The sequence below is a fragment of the Dromaius novaehollandiae genome, chromosome 5 (assembly GCF_036370855.1).
Source record: "Dromaius novaehollandiae isolate bDroNov1 chromosome 5, bDroNov1.hap1, whole genome shotgun sequence".
Lineage (NCBI taxonomy): Eukaryota > Metazoa > Chordata > Aves > Casuariiformes > Dromaiidae > Dromaius > Dromaius novaehollandiae.
Genome location: NC_088102.1, coordinates 65,469,201 through 65,490,523, shown reverse-complemented (window position 1 = coordinate 65,490,523; position 21,323 = coordinate 65,469,201). Strand labels below are relative to the sequence as shown.

Here is a 21,323-nt window from a genome sequence, read left to right as displayed (position 1 = left end):
TAAAAATCTGCAATCTCTACCAGAATAGTTTCCTCATACTTGTTTTAAAAGTCACAGTTAAGTACAGCATTTAATATTAATGAATATTGCATTTCTTAAGCATGGCATTAACTTTAGCACTTTAGGTTCAAATTTTCTTTCTTTTCAAATTTTTCTAGCAGAAAAATCCCTTTCCCTCTATTTTTATGGAAGGAAACTTTTTTTTCCTTTCTGAGGAGGGATCATTCAACTTCTTTTCAGGAAGGTAATAGCCAGTCCTATTTTCAGATGGGAATTACAAGGGAGCAGCTTTTAATATTAATATTGCAGTAGCATATCCAGGAAAGAATCTCATTTTACCAGGTCCTGCACAATAAGCAGCTCATAACAAAGAAACAGTCCTGAAGAGCTTACAATGAAAACACAAAATACATATACAACAATACAAGTGTAATAAGCCACACTCCCATCTTACAAGTACCTTTCAGGCTAATACTCATCCCAGTGGAATGTTTTCTTCCTACAGAGTCTTCTCGGTGTTGTTCCAAATCCTCTTCTCCTTGCTCAATTCTTTCTGAGGCAATGCTCTTGATGTTAGAGAGGGAGCTTCTGAATTTAGACTCAGATATATGCATGTATCTTTCCTGTATGTATGGCTGTGCTGGATCTCACAGAAGAAGGCCAGCAAACTGAAAGCCAAATTATTTATCAGGGCAGGCATACCCACTATGCTCAGGCACTAATAGAAAGAAGAAAAGAAAAGCCAGAGTAGCAGAGTACAGCAAAGTCAGAAGTAAAAAAAATACAAAAACCCCACCGTTTCTCAGTCATAGCCAAGGAAGGCAAATAGTTTCCTGTCACAAGCAATACTGAAGCCTTTATTACCAATACATATCTCCAAGGATGTAGTTCCTTCCTGCTCAAATGACTTGATTATTTTGATTATTTACTTTAAGCTCACATCCCCAGTTTATTTTTCAGTTAAACAACACTTTGGATTTCAGTATCAGTGGAGCAGTCCGACAAAAAAGACGTTGGGTGGCGAACTGTTGAGTTCTAGAGCTGAGATAAAGGCTCCATCTGTTAAACTACTGTTGCCTGGAACTGTAAGTTTGTCATGTAATAATAGTAGTGGAGTAGCAGCTCTGGACTATACATATTCTAACTGGCATAGTAGTGAAAACTAGAAAAGCCATGAACTGAATCCTATTTTCCCTTAATGAGAGGTGAAGTGATCAGAAATATAGTATGATAGCACTACCAGCACTGTATGGCTATGGCACATGTTAAAGGATCGACTGTCATACTTGTCTCAGCACAGGGGACAGGATTTGGCAAGCCATAAGATGTTAGAAAATGCTCAAGAAAGGCTTTGCAAGGGCAAGGCTTGTTTTTTCTCTCAAAAGAACCTGCCAATGTTTAGCCACTGATTCATCGTCTCAGCCTTAGCTACACCATACATGATGGTGGGCTTCAAACTATCAATTAAATCCTGCTTCTTCCTACCTGTTCCTAAGCCTTCTCAATCTCAAGGAAGCACCAATAAAGAATATTTTATTAAAGTCAAATGAAAGTGAACCGAATAACCGAAGTCAGGATTCCCTAAGCAGAAGTATAAAACTGGTAACAGCAAGGACAAAACTGAAGACATCTAGAATTGATAATTAGAATTTTGGCTGTTTCCTGTTTCTGCCAAATGAGTGACTTTATGTAATGATTCATATTTTTCTTCACATGGCCTTTCTCTTTTTGCTTTTCTCTCAGTATTATTGGCAACATTTGGAGTCTAATTTTCAAAATCAACTTAATGACTCTATTATTCATAACTTAGATGGCTCACGCATAGTCACACATTCAAAAGTGACTGTGTATGTTCGTGTAAGTACCTGGTCTAGTTCACTGTAGTGGGCTCAGGTACTATGCATCTTACCATGATACCCTGGAGCTCCATGACAACTCGTCTCCTCTCTTAACCTAGAGCATCATCTCAGCAGGGTAAACAACCTGATGAGAGACTCTAAACTGCAATAGTACAGCACTCTCCCCCTAAACTGAGCTAGACATACCGTTAAGATTCCTGTGGCTGTGCTTTAATGAGCAGTTCAAACCGCTATGAGCTGGAACAATGATTAAATGAAGTCCAGTCTCCCTTTGCCCAGTCTCTTGTTCTTACCCTTGTGCCATCTCCTCCCATGTACCAACACAAGTATTTGTGTGACTCTGTGGTAAACCTGAGGGGGAAACTGATCCAGCTGAAAATGAATCTAGCAGGACTAAAAAAAGGGGGGGGGGGGGGGGAGAGGAATTAAATAGATCACTTCCCTGATCCAGTTCACAGTGAGGCTGTGCAAAAGCATTTCCAGCTGAAGAGAAGAATGGGAAGTGGCAGCCACAGAGAACTTTGTAACATCTAACCAGTCAGCAGAACTTAAAAGTCTAGATACCAGAAAGTATTTCAAAATTTTCATGCATGGTTCTTCAGTAAGAGCCAAAGTTGTTCTTTTTTCCTCCCCTCTCAAATTCAGCCAGGCATGTGTTTAAGGGAAGGTTGTGGAAACTAACACTTACGTTCCTGGACCTTTTGAAGACGTTTGTGTAGCCCAGTGCCAGCTGGCTCATGTAATGGCTGGAAGGGCAAGGCCAATTCACTGAGCTCCATTTTATGATTTGGCAGCTTTATAAATCACACAGAAGGATGTCACTTTGGACACAGAAGATCAGAACCACACGGTGCTACTTGGCACTCAGAATTGATAACAGCATATTTGCTATATTCTTAGCCTTACTGAGACAGTGAGGGAGTCAGAATTTGTGTCTCACAGGAAGCCCTGGACTGCAGCTAGATACAATTCCCACCTTCCACAGTGTCTCTGAATTTCTCACCGTGTCTAAGAGAAGCATAGAAGTGACAAGAAACTGATATGAGTCTGTGTGTCAGAGGAGACAGAAAAATAAGCTTTCTTCTCTCTCCGTCATCTAGCCAGCTAGCTAGCTGGCTAGCTATCAAAGACTGAGATATGGCTCCTGGCTCTCTGTCTGTCAAATACATTATGAAAGCAATTATGTCACAAGCAGAGCTATAGCTTTGCTGAATGAATCTGTCAGGAAGAGAACAGGCTGACTAGAGTTGTTTTGCACACAGCTTTTAGCACTAGAAGAGCAGAAGAGTTTTAGTGAGGGTTTTGTGAATTTTTTTTTTTAAAGGCAGTTTACTGAGGTGCAGTGTTGATGACCAGATTTCTGTGTTGTGTGGCTTGCTGTTTGGATATCCTGTTCACTTTAGCATTAGTTTACTCATCTCATTCTCAAAGAAAAGGCCAGGTTTCATTATCACTTTATAACCAGAAGTCTTTTAAAAACTTTGTGGTGTTTTTCTAAACTGTCTGTCTAATTGGATTGCAGAAAGGTGAGGAAGTCAGAAACCTGAAACATTACTGGTACACATCTTGGCCAGACCAGAAAACACCAGATCAAGCTCCCCCTCTGCTGCAGTTAGTACTGGAAGTGGAAGAGGCCATTCAGAACGCGGAAGAGAAGAATGCCCCAGTGATTGTTCACTGCAGGTAAATAAATGTATCTGACTTCCAAGGGCTTCTTTGCATACAGTGGCATACTGCAGATACTGTCTTAATGACAGTATCAATAAGCAATCAATAAGAGACATGCTGGAGATCTTGTCCAACTGCTTGTGAAATATTCTTGGAATTTCTAAAATTTAGAGACAGTAATTTTCTATTACCAACAAGTGTTGCAATCAGCATACAGATACAAACTTGACTGAACAGAAGTTGGTGGTGGCTTAGTTGCAAGTCGTAACAGTCTCATTTCATTTGCCTAACTAGTCATATATGTATTGAATGCTCTTAAGAGAGCCAGGTCACCAAAGATGAACACGTGTGAGTGAAATTGAGTAGGAAGATACTTGCAAGCAAAAAATGTGAATATTTAACTTGAAGCCTCAGAACTCCCAGCTTTGTAGATGACTTCTTTGATTTTATAAAGCCTTTGTTAGGCCAGAGACAATTTTAACAAATTACCTGCAATACATAAAACAAATGAAGCAGTGTCAAAGTTGATTGCAGTGAATAATAATCAACATAGTGGAAAACCTGATAAATGATGCAGTCGTATTGCTAGGATAACTTTCATGTTTTAAAGAATAACTTACCTAGGCCAAACTTACCTTTTTTTATAAAAGTAATTGTTTTGCTGGAGTGGACATCTGTAAGGAATTTGACCGAGGTATAACGTTTTTTAGGAAAAGTCAGATGGTAGCTATCCAAATGGCAAAATAAATGGTATAGCGTCATACAATGGGAGTGTTTTTAGAGGGACTCTGTCGTGACCTGTTGGTAGCCCAGTGTTCTCAAACATCTTTATTAACTATCTGTTAGCAAACATGGAGTGAGTGGTAGTAAAATGTTCATATGATGCCATGTTAACTATGTAGTATTGGAATCATACAGTTTTCTGGCTGATCTGGATTGTTTGATGAAATGAATTACTTAAAATTGCTTAAAATCTAACACATGCACAACGAATGCACATTCCAGTGCAGCTAATGAAAAGGTCATATGTCTAGGAATAATAAATGATGTTATGCTTAGGGTTACCATCTCCTGGAAAGTAGGTGTCTCGCAGAAGAACTTAGAGGTTGTATTAGATACCTGATTGAATATGGGCTCCTTGTATGATGATGTAGCCAAGAGGTCAAATACTCTCCTTTGATCCAGAAGAGGAAAGTCAAGAAGAAATATAAAGTTGCTATTACCTCTGCATGCAGCACTGGTGAATCTTTACTGAAGTTGCATGTCCACTTCTGCCTGTGCTTTAAAACAGATATTGACAAGTCGGGAAGAGTTCAGAGAAAAATAACTGAAATAGTTTGTAACAGTCATAGTGGGTCCTCTTTGTCCTTAGAAATCTGTGGTTCTCTAAGAGCTTATTGAAGACTCATGGTATTTGCTGCAGGTAAAGATTCTGGTCACTGTGTCACTCTTGCTTTGCATGTTTGTTTTGTCGTCTTGTATAGTGTCATTCCCATGACATAGGAATAATTTTGGGTGCAGTGGGGCATTTTTATTGAAAATAACTACCAAGAGACATGGTGATAGGATTCTAAAGTATTTTATTTGACACCTGGGGATCAGAGCCATTTCAGATTAGTTTCAGTTACACTCATTTTATCCAAAGAAGGAGTTTGACACACCGCCTCTACTTGAGAGTGGTATGTGCAGTGAACCATTAGCAAGGCTTGTGTTATGCTGAGTACTGTAGCTGCTTTGACTTCCATGGGAGATGCGTCATCCTCAGTAGAAGGTAATCACTGTGGTTTTGGCCTTCAGTGATAATACACCTTTAAGAAGAAATAAATACCAACCTAATCATGAAGTTATACTTAACAGCAGCTTCATGTTAAAGGTAGGCTAGCAGTTGTATCGTGGTCCTGTGAATAAAGTGCCACTCATGTGCAGTTTTGGGAGGATTATGGTTTTATGTCTCAGCCAGTGAGAGACCTGCAGCTTGGTCTGGGACAAGGTGCTGTTTGCTTTCTGTGAAAAAGGGGGTCATTCCCTCCACTTGTAAAATACTCCGAGATCTGTGGATGGAAAGCACTCTGCAATAGCTTTGAACTGTCGTCGATTTGATTATGGTATCACATGAAGGATGAAGGGCTTTTTTGTAACTGTTGATTTGCTTCTGCATGCAGCAAAGAGTACTCTGATATGTTTAAAATCTTGATAAACCTATTAGTTATAGTCAGGAAAAGGGAAGAGTCAGCAAAGTAGGCATAGACAGTTTCAGGGACAAAAATTTTAAGTCAGTTAGGTGCCTCAATCACAGTTGTTTGAAGACTGAGATTAGTTTTTAGGGAGTAAGACCATTCCCCCAACTTCTATTGAATTGTCTTGATCTGGTCATTCTGTACTACAGGTTAAAATGATTCTGCTGTAGCTGTCACTAATGTAGTTTCCCTAGGCAGCACAAACAAGTGGTCAAAAACCTGTCTGTGCAGTCAAAGAAACCCTATTAGAACTTTGCTAGCAGCTATCTGCAAAGTCCATTGTTGCTCGTGCATTTGTTGCTGGTGTTTTTGTGTTATGACTTCAGTGCAATTTAAATGGAAGCAGGATTTCTTGCAGTTGTGTCAGGTAATTATTCCTGAGGATGCTCACTTAATTATTTAACACATGAGAAGGGCTGTCTGCTTTTGCTGCTGGTTCTTTATTAGGTGGTAAGAAGAATTCACAGTTTTGATAGCACTGTGCTTTTGAGAGTAAAATCAATTCTGGTCATTAAACAAGGAATGCATTAGATAAAAGGTGTTCAAGAAAGCAGAAGAAATTTTTTTAATAGTGAATTTGTTGTGTCCTACACTAGATCAGAGAATTACAAGGTTGTAGATCTGATCAGCCAGTGGCATCACACTTACCATATTGGTGTTAGCACTGATTATTTAAGCAAGATTTCTTTTATAGTATTTATGAATGAAAATAACTTCCAAAGAAGCTATTAGGATTAAGAATCTCAAAGCAAGGGTTGCCCTCAAACTGAGTCCAACCAAGAAACACTGCTTAATTGTTTATTTTAAAAGGATCAGTTACAGAAGAGGTCAGACAGAAGCTAGGTAGTCCATTTCTAGCACCGTACATGCAATGTTCACCCTTCTGGTGTGAGTGGCTCACACTTAATTGTGTTGTCCCAGTGAAATTATTATCTTTTTCTAGTTACAGCTTTATATTCGCAGGCATCCATCTGACACCTGACAGAGGTTGGAGGGAGGGAAGGGATAATGGGGGGTTTGACTGTTGTTTTAATGGTGCTCATTTAATAAGCATGTTCCAAAGCAATTCTAACACCTTCACTGCCTCTTCTTTTCCCTTCCATAGTGCAGGCATCGGAAGGACTGGCTGCTTTATTGCCACTAGTGTTTGTTGTAAACAGCTGAAGAGCGAGGGCATAGTTGACATATTGCGAACAGCCTGCCAGTTACGGTTAGACAGGTAAGACAGCCTGTTTCCTTTCCAGAAAAATAAAAAGAAAAACATTAATCTTTCTCTTTACTTAAAGAGAAGCAGGAAGAGGGAGGGAAATGTTCCTGGAAGGAAGTTGTCCTATTCCGAGCAGTTCTGACCTGTAATCTTTGCCTATTTTATGAAAGCAACAAATGGTAAAGAACAACCCTAGCAACTGGGCTAGGTCCACAGCTGACATGAAAATCTGCACAGCTGTAGAGACTTCAGTGCAGCAAGGAATGGCCTTTCACCCCTGTAGTTGTCCCCTTGTCTGTCCAGAAGCAAAGGCTCAAAGGGTGAGCTGCAGTAAGATTCAGAGCCACAGATCAGCGCTTTGCTCCCTGGAGGAGTTAAGAGGCCTGGCCTTGCATAGCTGGAGCTGTGAGCACTGGTGGGAGGGCACAGCTGCCTGGAACCTTGTAGGGAGGGGGAGAGCACGTATGGGCTGGAGTGTTTGCAGACATATGAAAGGAGATGCAAAGAACTCCAGAAACTCAATGGTTTCCAGTTAAGCATTTGTTAACACACCACCTTGAGTTTGATTATGAGGTAAACAGACTTGAATTTTGCACCAGAGATGTTATTTTTCCTCTCCCACTGGTTTCAAGTGCCATCAAAACATGTCTCAGTGCTCTCTGTAATGATAATGATAAATGTAGTCAGGGGAAGAGATGTCACGAAAAACATACCAAAGATTTTTCTGAAAAAAAAAAAAAAAAAAAAAAGAAAAGAACCTCAACCCCACGCTGAACTTTATTTCTGAGGAGCAATTATGCTCAGTGGGAGGCAGAAAATGAAATGCTTGCTGCCCTGCTGAGGCTCTGATAGACAGGGACCTGCAGGGGCCTGGAGGTTTGGCTATTTCAGTGGATTTCAAGCCAGACCAGGAAGGGCTTCTTGAGAAATAAGAAAACCAGAATATGAATAGGAAGTGCTGCTTTTTCATGGCCCACTGAAGATGGCTGGATCTGAAATATCTTGTCTGTGAGTAATGTTACACAGGCAAATAGCCACACAAATGAAGGTTGAAGACACCTGCTCACAAATGTGCTAGGTACAGAAGGCTGATTAAAAATACTAGCCTTGCAGAGAGAGAAGAACTGGCAGTCATTTGCAGAGGGAGGAGAAAGGAGATCACATTAAAGGGACACCACAGAGGGGAAGGAAGTCTGCAGGGGCTCCTCTTGCTGCCATGTGCTTCTCAGGATTGGGATGGGATAGGAAAAAGCCATTTAAATCTCAGGGAAGAGAATAGTCACAGGAGGGAAAGCAGTCATACCACCATCCTTGTTATGGGAGAGCATATTTTCTTCAAGGAGTGGGGGAGAAAACGGGACTTGCAGTCTCTTGGAAGTCATGTTGCCATTCAGCGTCATTCTCACTAAACTCCCACAAAATCTCTGGGTGACTCCAGGAGCAGCATGTGGGGATAAGACTAAGCAGCTACAAGAAAGAGAATCCTCTCTGCCTCATTCCCTCTCCTGGCTGGTGGGTGCTGGCTAGACAAAATAGGATGTGTGGGGAAGACTAGTCACCAGGGACTCTGGGAAAGAGGGTTGGGGTATAGACCAGAGCAGGTACTTAAATGAATGTACCACACTGCATGCCCAGCAGTAGAGGGATTGGCACTAGCCCTAAGCACCCCTTCAGGTTGCTGAGGGGGCGAAAAGACAAATGTTTCTTTCCCTTCATTCCCTCACAAATTGCTTGCAAAAAGCCTGTGCATTGGGCTATGCAACTGGTGGCCCACACTTGATCCTAAAATAGCCTGGTATGACTAAGGAGAGTCATACCTTCCCATGCTGCTGAGAGACATTTGCTGTCCTTTCCCACAAGGCAACTCACATTTGAAAGGTTTCTGTGGCAAACAAGGGTGAAAATCTAATTTCTCCGTTCTGTGCCAAAGCCTGGACAGCAAGCACGTGTCATGGTGTGTATATGTGCACACGTGTGTGGGAAGGGGAGGAAGCCACCACATTGCAGGGAACCAGATAAAAAGGAAAATCATTTTCTGCAGTCTGAAACTTGATGGCCACCCTAGTGCTTTTGTTGCTACAACTTCGGAGTAAAACCTCACCGTTAGTGGCATTGCATGGGGAGTAAGTGCTAGATATGACTAATGAATGTTCCTTGTGTGTCATGGACTGGCAGGAGTGTATTTCAGTACAGTGTGTAGCACAGAAGGACTCGGATTAACTGTGAGCCTGTGTTATGTACAGCATATGAGGTTAAGTATTTGCTCAGCTACCATGCAGTTTCTTTAAAAATGCAGTGTGTTTCCCACCTTGCCTATTGATTAGAGTTTGGATCGTGGGTCCCTGCCCTTCCCCTGCTCTTTGTTAAGAGTGTATTTCAGGGAAGCCCTTAACAAAATACCTGCAAAAGGCTGAAGAGGGAGGTTGTCCAGCTCTTCATCTACCCCTACTGGTATGGTAACTGTGACCCACATTTGCAAAGCTGGACCACATAGAAGAGGACAGGCCCTTAGGAGGGTGCTGCCAGTCTTCCATCCGTTTGGCTCAGAGGAAGCGACTTTTCATTAATTTCCTCTGGTGGGGGTTTCAGAGGAAAAGAGCCACATATGCTCTTTCTCAAACTGACGCAGTCTTTTTAGTGCTGGCCACCCATGGGTTCCCACGTTCCTGAGCACTGCTTGTGGTCTCAACCTCTTTTTGGCACTGCGTTCCCTGGATCTTTGTACCAGCACTGCCGCTGGCACAATTCTGCATAAACCTTCTGTGGATTTGAGCAATGGGTTTTAATTACTTTTGTAATGGGTTATCAAGAGATCATACCACTGTTGCTGAGGTAGTCTTAGCAGAATTTAAAATGCTAGTAAAATCTGCTTAAAATGGACAAGTTTACCCTTGTTCTTTTTGTTAAGTGCTGTCTCCCACTGCAGTACTATGTGTTTGCTAACATGCTGCTTGCAGAAATATGTAGGTTAACAACACATGGAAAAGCAAATTGTATTTCTGCTCTTGCTTGCATATACTTTCAGGTTTGCATTTTTAAAGAGAACAGCCAAAGCTGAAAGGAAAGCTGAACCAAAGCACAAATTTCTGTGCTGGGAGTCTTGACTGCTATCCACACTTGGATTAGTAAATTTAGTTACCAGTTTGGTTTGTCCTTTGTTAAAATTCCTCTGTCTGTTACAAAATCTTGCTGGCTGTTCCTGGTTCCTTGGTGGTCTTGCCAAAAGCACAGCCTGGGATGGCACAGAGGAAAGACCCCTCGTTCCAGAACGGGGAAGTTGTGTTCTGCATTGGTTCACTGGGCTGGCCTAGCCCTTCGTAGTCCTGAATTTGGTCCCTAGTGCATCTGTATAGTCTTGGAGAAGCTACTTCACCTCTTTATTCCCCCTTGGCCCCCTTGGTCCACTCAGAGTTTTGTGGTGGGGGCTGTTTTTCACTCCAGTAGTATGAATGCAAATAATTATGGTGGTGTCCTTAGTGATTTATGGCCTCTGCTTAGAAAAATGAAGGTAAAACCCATTCCTGTTCTGAATACCTTCTGTTCCTTGGTTAGCAGAGACTTTCAGAGTAGAGCTCAAGGTCAGTCTGAGCTGATTGCAATCAGTGGGCACTTGTTCATTCATTTCACTGGGCTTTGGACTAGACCTTTTTTGTGTAACACCTGTTTCATGTTAGCTCTGCCATTTGCTAGTATGTTACTTGCATGTAATAAGGCTGCTGTTTCCCTCCCCTTTTTTTCTTTCCTTTTCAGGGGAGGAATGATCCAGACTTGTGAACAGTATCAATTTGTCCATCATGTCATGAGCTTGTATGGAAAACAGCTTTCTAGAGCAGCAGAAGAATAAGTGTTCATGATATTCCTAAAGGCTAAAAGCAAGAGAACTTTTGACTGCATTCATATATATTTCAGATCTGATAAGAGACACATGGTAACCTGGTTGTCTTAGCTGGAGAGAGAGAGATATATTATTTTACTTTGATATTGCTTTTATGCTCTTGTTTGCATTGACATTTAAGAGCTGAGGTACGCCTTGTCTTAAACATATGTGACAGGACATAATCTTCACCAAAAAAGGCTTATTTATACTGTAAATAAGAATAGTAGCTTCATTTGTTACGAAATCAAAAAAAAAAAAAAAACCCACTGTCTTCAGTTTGCTATTTTTAAAAGATAATTGCTAATATATCCAAATACAGTGTGAAACTTTTTGAATTGTCATGCTGAAATATGTACCGTATGTTGACTAAGCTTGAAAGTAACTTTTTGCCTCTCTCTGATTGTTTTTACATATAAAATTACCGAATACTGTGTATATCGTAAACCTTCTGAGCCTCTGCGTTGAAAGATTTGAGTAGATACACGTTGAAGTGGTATTTCACACCTCATGTTTGCTTGTTTTGGGTTTTGTTTGTTTGTTTGTTTTTAAAAAAGCCACCATCAGTGTTACCAGAACTAAGCGGAAAGAATTATTTCATTGACAGGGGTCAAATTGTCACCTGCAATTCCTACCAGCAGTGTACCCCAGAATCATAAAATCTTGGGTGAATCTGAGGTGAATAGGAGAAGTTAATCTGAACATAAGCTCTTCGCACTTTACCTTTTCTTTGTTGGTATTTTGCAGTCTCAGCCTGCATCCAGTTTCTCTTTTTATAGAGTCAGACCACAGTTCCAATACAATTCCTCCTGAAATTTGAGGTTTGGAATCAGGCGAGGGATTTTGTGACTTGAGTTCATCTTTATTGAAAATATAGTGATAAGATCATTTGTGTTCTGTGAATTTAAACTTGTTTCAAAGCTTTGAGGGTGACTGCATGCCCAGTGCACATTAAAATTAATGAGACTAGAAATGTGAATCCTGTAGGCAGCTTTAAAAAAAATCTCAGCCTGAGTGTGTTGACTGCTTTTTAGTAAATTTGCCCTCAAACCAGATGTAGACAATCATTAGCCCCTTCTAATCATTTTCTGGGCAGCAATATTTCCTTTTAGATAATACAGACTGCTGTTCCTGCTTTTCTTTTTAGACCTCAGTCTGGTTGAAGACTGAAATTTGTATTTAATGCTTAGAGGTAAGCACATGTTTTAATTCTTTATTGAGCAAAGAAAGGGAGGTACACAGGACCCTTGACAGGAAAAGATGAGCCGTAATGATCTACTAAAAATAATTTTGCTTCTCTCTTTTTGTAATAATAGCCCAAACCCACCACTTTTATTAGTGCAGGAGACTGAGAATTTGTTGCACTTGCTAATCAGGAGAGGGTAAAACAGCATTCAGAACAATAAGGGCTGATCCTGCTTCCACTGAGGTTTTGCCATTGACGTCAGCAGGTGCAGGGTAGGGCCTGAAGTGTTATGCCTCCAACTTACTTCGTCACTGTGGGGAAAGTTTCCCAACATTTCAGTACATATCCTTTGTGTTTATTCTGTATCCATGAACCTGTAAAAATCCTGTCGGCAGGATTTGCATGAATGTGTGGCAAAATGTGTTATCTTTAAACCACTTGATTTTATTGCTGTATTTAAAATATTTCCTTCAGTGAGAAGCTAGCAGGAAGAACTGGCATTCTTTTTAAAAATACTGGCGGTAGTCATTAAATAGAGCAATAAACTTAAGCTTTTGAGCATAACATGACTGTTAGTTTTATGTAAACTTTGCTAGCTGTCTTGTCCCCATTGCTACAGATTCTTCCAAAGAGGTAATGCTATTCTTTAGAAATAGCAAAAACACCACTGATGTTCTGAATAACACTGTAAGTGGAACTCCCTATAAATAATATTTTCAGCTGTTCAGTGCCCTTCAGTGTCAAACCTGAGTCAGTGAATAAAATGACTTGTTCTGTCTGATGAGTTTGCTGTGTATCTAATAAAGAATATTTGTTGATGATGGATAGGCATGTGCACTTAGGAGAGAAGGTGAATGTGTAAGTTGCCTCCTGTACAAGGAGACTTCCTAGAGGAGAATTGCTGTATGGCAAACAAGATATGAATGTATCTGAAATACTGGTTTTGAGGTCCACATGCAGATCCTTAGCAGGTATTAATTGGCATTCCTTCACTGACTTGAGGAGAAGTAAATGATTTATACTGATGAAGGAAATCTAGCTTGTTGCCCACTCCCACTCTGCATACATAGACTGTCCTGAGAGAGTGGTCTCTGGTATATTATAGCTGCTTTGCATCAACTCACTAGTCCAGAATGAGTATCAGCCTAGTTGCACTGTCTGGTTATGAGGGCTATACTGCCATTGTCTCATACCAAGCAAGAAAATACCACTTAGTCTGGATCAAAATATTTAAATGCTTTTTGAAGTGTTATTTTGTCTAATAGAGTTGGAGATAATCCTCCTATTTACTCTTTGGCCTTACCGTAATTAATATAATTAACATATTTCTCTCTCTCTCCTTTTTTTTTCTTTTTGCAGAGTTTAAGGTGTGAAGGACGTTAGATCGGCTGTTCTGACCTCTTCTGACTGCGGAGGTAGTCTTAAGAAGTGCTTTAAGATTAGCAGAAAGGAGCCCTGCTGGTGCAGAAGCTTGTGAGATGAGTGGGGCTGCTGCTTCTGTTGTTCAGTAGGTTTGAAGCTGAGCTGACAATAGGAAAAAAGCTATGCTGTGCATCTTCCCAGGCACCTCTCTTTACTAGGGACTCTTTTTAAGAAAAGAAAAAATTGCTAGCAGGTATTACCCACCCTCTCTACATCACTGATCAGGCCTCTTTGTAGCAGAGACTGCAGTATTAATATCTGCAACACAGATATTTCCCAGACGTTTCCCAGATGACAGAATTCCTCTCTATCCAGGTAGGTTAGCATATAACAAATCTGAGATGATTTTATTTAGAATCAGCTGTAATGCCCTCTCTACCTGTTTCATAAGCATTTTTTTGTATTTAGTGAACAGGGCAGTACCTAGCTGAATTCCTCATTTGGTCATTGGCCATCACACTTAAGCAGTGTGATCCTGTTTCTGTTTCTCTCATGGTAACGTGAGAGTAATGACACTTTCTGTCCCTTTGTAGGTACTCTGAGATCAGATACACAGGGTTATATAGAAGCAAAGACTAAGCTCATACTTCAGAGCCTGAGCTGTCCCCAGGCAAAACACATCTCTAACTATTTGAAAGATCAAGATCAAGATGATTCGGTCGAACTGTTCTCAAAACATCAGCTTCCTAGCAGTCATATATAGCAGAATGTCACACTTAGTTGCAGGACTTTCAAAAGTAACTAATAATTCTAGACATTTCCTCTGAAAATAGTTTTTTTGGAAAATCTCGGCCTTAACCTGTGAATTTGCAGTACGGAAAAGCTCAAGACTGAAGAGAGAACTAAACAGGCTCTTGGTTCCCATCATTTAGCTGCTGTCTGTGCAGTGGAGGGATCATGCAACTCGCACACAGGCAGTCTTAGAAACACATGTTTGTTGCTTCGTGAACTGGCAGGTTTTAGGAGTGCATCTGCACTATACTGACTGCACTGACTTTTGATGTGGTTTTTTTCCCCTGGAAACCATTTTAAACAGAGGGAAATAGTAAATTTAAGAATTGTTAATCATAACTGTGTCTCTTTTTCCATTTTTAAAGTGAGATGAACGCTTTATACATTTGCTAGGGAGAAAAACAAAAGCACATTCTCTAAGATTACATTGTGGATAAGTTTGTTTCTTCTGCTAGGTCTATAGATTTTTATTTGCTGGTGTCTGTGAGGGTGACTGTCAGCATAAGGTAAAGTAGGGCAGGTCAGGACTCCTGCAGGAAAAAAATAATTACTCTTTTCAAAAGCACAGAAGAAACATGCATGAATGAAAGCATTTGCAGCTCTGTTTGTAAGGGACACACATTCAAAGCACTGCATGCTCTAGAAAATGCAAGCATTGATTGTTAGTGTCTAGAAGAGAATTCTGCGTATTCACAAAGAGGTGAATTCCTTTTATCGCGGGCAGGTAAAGATTACAGTCCGCTCTTCTCTGAGTAGTGACAGAGGTCAGGCTCTAGCACCTGAATATAACAGACTCCATATTCTCGTGCCATGGCATGAAAGTCACAGAAGGGAGCAAGATTAACTTCTGTACAGAGAACTTGCCTAAGCTTGTGCTCCATGCAATCCCCAGCAGGGCAGCAGGCAAGGTTGATGCAGTTGGTAACAAAGCAGAATTACAGAGAAAGGCTGAATGATTTACTCAGAACTAAAAGCCATGTCGGCACTGGAGCTGGCAGTATGGCTCAGAGCATCTAAGATGATAAAGCTTAGGCAGTCTGGCAAAGGACTCTGGTATTGCAGTTCCTGGCCCTCCACTCTCTCTGCTGGACCGTGCTACTCAGCTTCTGTTTCCTATTGCTTATTTTTCTTTTATCTGCCTGTTGCTTCTTAGGCCAAAAATAGGGTTAAACAAGTCATTGCATTGCACTAGTTTTACTCTAAAATGTTGATTGCCAGCGTTTTCCAGGAAATATCCCTTTCCTTTGGAGAGAGCCTGTCTTGCCAGACACCTTTCAGAGGGCTTAGCCGCTTCTACCTACCTTTTAACCTCAAAATCCATGGGACAGAGAAGTCCTGTAGCACCATGTGTCCTATTGAAAACATGCCTCTTTTGAGAAAGAGTAATGTTTACCTGAGTTAAAGTTTATTATGATGTCTGACCTGAACTCCTCCAGTCCTGGTACTAGCTGTGAGGTGTCTGCTTTCCTCTTAAAAGGCAAAGGCTCTTTACAGCAACACTTCTCTCCAGGGATCAGAGGAGAAAATTGTGCATAGATCCTCTTGCTCTCATTCTTCTCCTTTGCATGCTTAGCTTGTTTGCCTCTGAAGTGGACACAGAGAAAACTGTCTGCCAAGAGTTAAGAAAACTTGTGAAATAGACACAGAGATGGCGGTAGCTTGTAGGTGAGCTCTGAGCAAGGGGAAGGCTGTTAGGATGGTGGTCTTGCTCATCAGGGGAAGAATGAAAGGCAGAACAAGATTGTAATGGGTGGAACAGAGGTTTGGGGTCAAGTGCTCTGGATTCTGTACCTTGATTTTACACTTTGATAACTAAATCAGTGTTTGAGTGTCTACGTATGTAGCCTGATTTTATAGGTGATTAGATTTGTAGTGGTGTTTGTGGCACTCCTATGGATTCCTCCTTTTGTAGAGTGAGGAAAAGAATGTCTTTGTGGACACATATGGGACACAGGGGCTTAATTCATTAGGTCTTCCCAAGAACTATGTTTTACCCAGTGTTCTTAAATTCATGTGCCTGAATTGGAAGATCCTTTTCCTCCCTGGAAAGTTCTGATAGTCAGCTGATTACCTTGCTATTTTCTATCCAAGTAGATGTTGAAATTCAAGTTCAGAAGGCCATTTCCCTTGAAGCAGACATGCGGATATTTGCGTGTGTCTGACTGCACGCTTGGGCAGAGGATTTAAAGAGGCCTTTTGTTTGACTGCATAGTTTTTGGATTGCCAGACCAAATGTAGAAAGGGACCATCTGTTTCAGGACTGCTACTTTTCTTCTTGCGTAACAAACAATAGGACCCATTTGCTTCCTCATCTTACCACCTCAGCCTGCTTTTCTGGGCTCAGGCATGTCTTGAAATCCTTTCCTGAGCTGGGCCCTGTGTTGTCAAGAGAACATACTTGTTCCTGACTGAAGTGTTCCCTCAAGTGTATGGTCTAAAAAGCACGAGACTCATCCTGCCACACATGGAGATGAGATATCATGGACCCAATAATAAAGGGGCATGTTCAGAATCATGGAGCCAAACCATTGCCTTAGTGGTGGAAGTCTCAAATGGTAGAAGACTGCACTTCAGTACAAAGGCTGCAACTGTTACAAATACGTTTCAAGAAAAAGCAGATGTGTGATGCAGCTTGGACTGGAACATTTCCGTTTGACATCTGGTTTATGCATTAAACAGGATGTAATACTTTAAAGGAGATTCATACATATTTTTTTCTCCTTAATTTTCCTCACTTTATGTGGTCAGCTGTGGTGTGGCTGCCAACCAAGGGTTTCTTTGGCCCTTTGCTCACATAGACAAAGCTGATAAGGCACCACAGAACAGCAGAAACCTCCTCTCTTAGGGTAGCTTTGCTTCCTTTTGTCTCAAGAGAAGGAAAAATAGGTGTAGTTGGTTTCACTACGTCTACTGTCCTCCTCTTGGTCTTTAGGCTGTTGTGAGGAATACGGAGAGCAAACACTCTGCCATCACCAAGGTTGGGGCAGCAAAGAGATCAGAGTCACTCCTTCCCTTCTTGAGGCCTGTTTTAATTGCAGCATGACCAGCTTCAATGATCCAAACCAAAAGCTCCACTTCCTGTTCTTGTGCATCCATTTTCCCCTGTAGCAGAGTGTGCGCGTGTGCACGTGCCCATTTGAGCCACAGTAGCTGGTGTAAGAACAGAAGCATGAGGAAGGATTCACTAGCATTGTGAAATGAACATGGAAAGGGACTGCATGGCTTTGAGTCCATTTGGATTGATGGGAGGGATTGGGTTGGTAGTGTTTTGTTTTTATTAGGAAAACGTGACTTTAAGCTCAGATACCAATTTTGTCCCTATGTTGGGCTCTTGCTTCTGAATTAGAATTTTGAAGGGGTAAGTGAAAGTTGGTGCCTTGATAGATTTATAGACAAGGAATAATACCTTGGTTATTTCAGACCACGACTAATCCCATCTCCATGCTCTTCTGATTTGATAAATACATCTGTTCTAGTGAGAACATGGAGTTCTAGAGAAGGGATCGCAGAGGCTCTGTAGGGCTGAAATCTCTCTTTAGCCTACAGACTACTGCATGTGTTAATTTTTGCGGCTCATGGTATTTTTTACCTATTGAAAAAGCTGACATTATTTCAGTCTCAGCACATTTCTTTCTTCATTTCTGTCAGACTTTTTACCTTCCTTTTTCTTTCCTCGAATAGCAGAAATCGTTTAAAATCATCAGTAAAGGCTGTATATTCCCTGGGGATTTTCCTGTTGCCTTTCTGTGGAGTTTACCACCAGAATTATTTCCGATAGCCTCTGGAATCTGGCAACATCTTCAGGTCTTCTGGTTTTCTAAGTTCCTGTATCTCACAAAGCACAAGCAGATTATTACCCCGGTGCCTCCTGTGCTAAACTCCCTTCTTGTTTGAACTTAACATAAGTACAGAGTAAGTAACAGCAATCTGTTCTGAACACACATCAAATGCAGTCAGTGAAGAGAAGCAATTTATCGCTGCTAGTTCAGCATTGGTCACAAGCAAGAGATTTAGTTGGTGTCATTTGAAATGTATAGATCTGTCTGCATGTAAGATGGTCCCTTGCACTATTTTAGTGCTGCTGCGCTTGCATTAGTGATTTAAGACAGCTAAATGCACAGGCTGGGGTCTGTAATCCATTTTTCTCTTAAGAAGTACCTTACTCTGTTAGAAAAAAACACTCCTCTGTATGAAGAAGGGTGACAAACTTAATACAGAATGTAAAAGACTGATTAAAGAATTTTCTCAGTATCTACAATTATGAACCGATTTTCTAAAGAGCCCTGTCCATGTTTGAGTATCTGTGTGACATGGCTGGACTTGGAAATGGTGGAAACTGCTGCCTGTAGAACTTAAAAATAAACAAAACCAAAACCTGGCAATTTCATCAAGGTGTGAAATGGTCACTGAGGACTGACTTAAGCACCAAAACAGGATTTGTTGAATGCTCAGCTGTTTGAAACCTGACTCCACATATTTTATTTTTAACATGAAAAACAAGGCTGATGAATTGTTTAATAGTCTGTCTTTGATCAAAGTTTTGAAATAGCGTAACAATCTATCATAAGAAAACCTGGGGTTTGGGAGGTTTTGTTTGTTTTTTAATTAAAGAAGGCATACCTTTAACCTACCGAAGGTTAGTCCTTTTATCCTCATACTTGAGGTTTTATCATCCTGTTATTCCAAGGAGAAACTGCTGAAGTCAGTTTAATGGATGTAACAGCATAGCCCACAAGAGGCCAGTATATATTTAAAGTTTGTACTACTCAAAGCCATATTTGTCCTGTGTGGCAGGGCCTAGGCACCTTCCTGAGACTGCCATAATCTAGAGGACTTCACACCAGCTGAGGGACACAAAAGGCTCAGTAAAGGTCTGAAAGCTCTTGTCTCATAGCAGGAATTGATCAAGACCTTAGCATCTGGAAGAAAAGGTAAAATATATATAAGCAAATATTGTCTAGAATATCCTAATACTTTGTATTCTGTGGCTGTCTGATAGTAATAGCTTTTTTTCTTATGTCTCGCTGTTTTTACTTTTTGGACACTTAGAAAGAAATGTAACGAAATATCACTCTGAAGTATCATTCCTTGAGACACTTAAAATCTGGAGTAAAAAAGCTGTGAAAAGTATAGTGTAAGGAAGACTGAGTTTTCTACAAATGAATTAGTCAGACCTGTCCAATTCTCTTTTCTGTAACTGACACTAAAATTACCATTTGCTCACACAGTCTTCCCTGTGTATACTCCATGTCCCCAGATCTCAGAGAGAAAAGGTTGTGTTTTAGGGAGTTGTGTCCCCTCTGCTCCAAGATACTTCAGCAGCACACAACCCTGTCAGACTTGCGGGTCTGTCTTCCATTCCTTACTTTATTTCCCTTGGCAAGGAACACTTTTAAAACAAGGGAGTTAAAATTTCTAGATGACACTGGCACTGAGCCCTCAAGAACTAGAATGAAAGAGCCCCATTTCCCCAAACGTCCATCCATACTGGGACTGGTCTTGGCGGCTGTAAGCAGCAGAGCTCCTAGTGGAAACAGGCAGGGTAAATACTGGCAGAAATCTCTCCACTAGTATGATCACATGGCCTCCTCAAATGTTATGCACTAGGCTGACAAAGGGTGAGCTACCTCTATACTGTGGGCTTTGCCTTCTGCTGAGGAGGAAGGGAGCACTTCTGTTCCTCTCAAAGGTCAGCACGTAGGCATAGTTTGGCCTATCCTGTATTGCAAGGCTACAGGTATTGCCTTTGCTGAACCATCAGCCATGAGCTTTGGTTAGAAATACGTTGTTTCTCTTGGATTATCTTGGCTTAAAGCAACCTTATGGGTTCTGTCTCAGCATCGGCAGTGAGAGAAATGGCACAGCTCGCAGCCTCGTCCCCTGAGAGGAGGGTGTGCACGGGCCTGTGTAGCATTGTCCTAGCCCACTGTGTGTGATGCACCTACTGGAGTTCGGGAGGCCCTTGGTTAAGGAAAAGCACAATGAAATTAAATGAATAAACCGGAATAATCCAAGTCGTTACTGCAGTTTTTGTTGACTTTCCTGGTGTGAAATGGTCACAGTTTGCTGTTAACCACAGAGAAATGTCTCAATTCTAGTGAGATGTTTGCATGGAGCTGTTAGAAGTGAGTGTTCAGGGCCAGCTCCTTATTCATCAGTTTGGCTGGAAAAATACACTATTTGACATGAACCCAGGAGCTAGTTTCCAAGGAGAAATTAAATGTGCTCATTTTGATAGAAAATGCATTGCCGTGGAGCCTCCTGAAATGAACAGTTAAAACACTTTGCTCATTTAGTTATATGGATTCACAAAGTGCTAAAAATGGCCTTGTGGGATATTCCACAAGCTTTTTCTCACCTTTGTTATCCTGATGCATAGTGACTTGCCAGCCCCAAGGGCTAGATGGCAGCTGGTTGGAGAGGGGAGCCAAGGAGGCCACACTTAGCCTTATACACATCAGGCAAGTGTGTTTGTTACTGCTCCATTCCAGAGTTTACAGTATCTGGAGCCCTGCTGGACGTGATGCAACCACCATTGCAACAGAATCTTACACGTGCAAACCAAGGTCGGGATGCATTGCTCCATTGAAGTCTCCAGCTCCCAAATGCAACATGTCTCTCAATCCATCAAAGTTGTCAAAGGCAAGTAGCATTCCTGTCCTTGACATCTAACAGTGTTTTTGGGCGGCTGGAGCATAAGTGGGACCAAAAGAAGATGTTGCTTTTGTGTGTAAAACTTGTCCTAAATGATATGGGGGAGGAAGGTTTGTCTTAACCCCACACAGCATAAGCAGGACGCAGCTTAGTACAGAATGGAGTCAATCCTAATGGCAGTTTTGATGCACACAGCTTTAAGACCTTTCTTGAATGAACTCCAACATCATAGCATCAAAGCAGCTTACAGACCCCTGTGCAAAAAGGCTGCCCAGTTTTCCCATCATGTAGGTGACAAGACTGAGGCATAGAGAGAACAAATTACTTGTCCAGAGTCCTGCAAGAAGATTGGAAAGAAGCAAGGAATTGATCAGCAGTCTCTGTGGGCAGCTAGCACTCTACCTGCTGCACAAATCTTGTCCCAAGGGTCTTAACTCATCAGGGCGATTCTCTGTATGACTGTGGATGTTTCAGGGCTTCTTTT

The 21,323-nt window shown here is 41.2% G+C and overlaps 1 protein-coding gene across 6 annotated transcripts in view; it reads left to right on the top strand.

Moving 5' to 3' along the window:
- PTPN5 (protein tyrosine phosphatase non-receptor type 5) overlaps nucleotides 1–12,815 on the top strand; it is an 87,829-nt gene extending 75,014 nt beyond the window's left edge. For all 6 annotated transcript variants that reach the window (XM_026092789.2, XM_064513119.1, XM_026092786.2 and 3 more), the window contains 3 exons: nucleotides 3,382–3,542; nucleotides 6,870–6,983; nucleotides 10,722–12,815. In XM_026092789.2, the coding sequence (XP_025948574.1) occupies nucleotides 3,382–3,542; nucleotides 6,870–6,983; nucleotides 10,722–10,815 (369 nt within the window). In that variant the 3' untranslated portion in view covers nucleotides 10,816–12,815. The remainder of the gene's footprint in view (nucleotides 1–3,381; nucleotides 3,543–6,869; nucleotides 6,984–10,721) is intronic.
- Nucleotides 12,816–21,323: the final 8,508 nt, after the last annotated feature.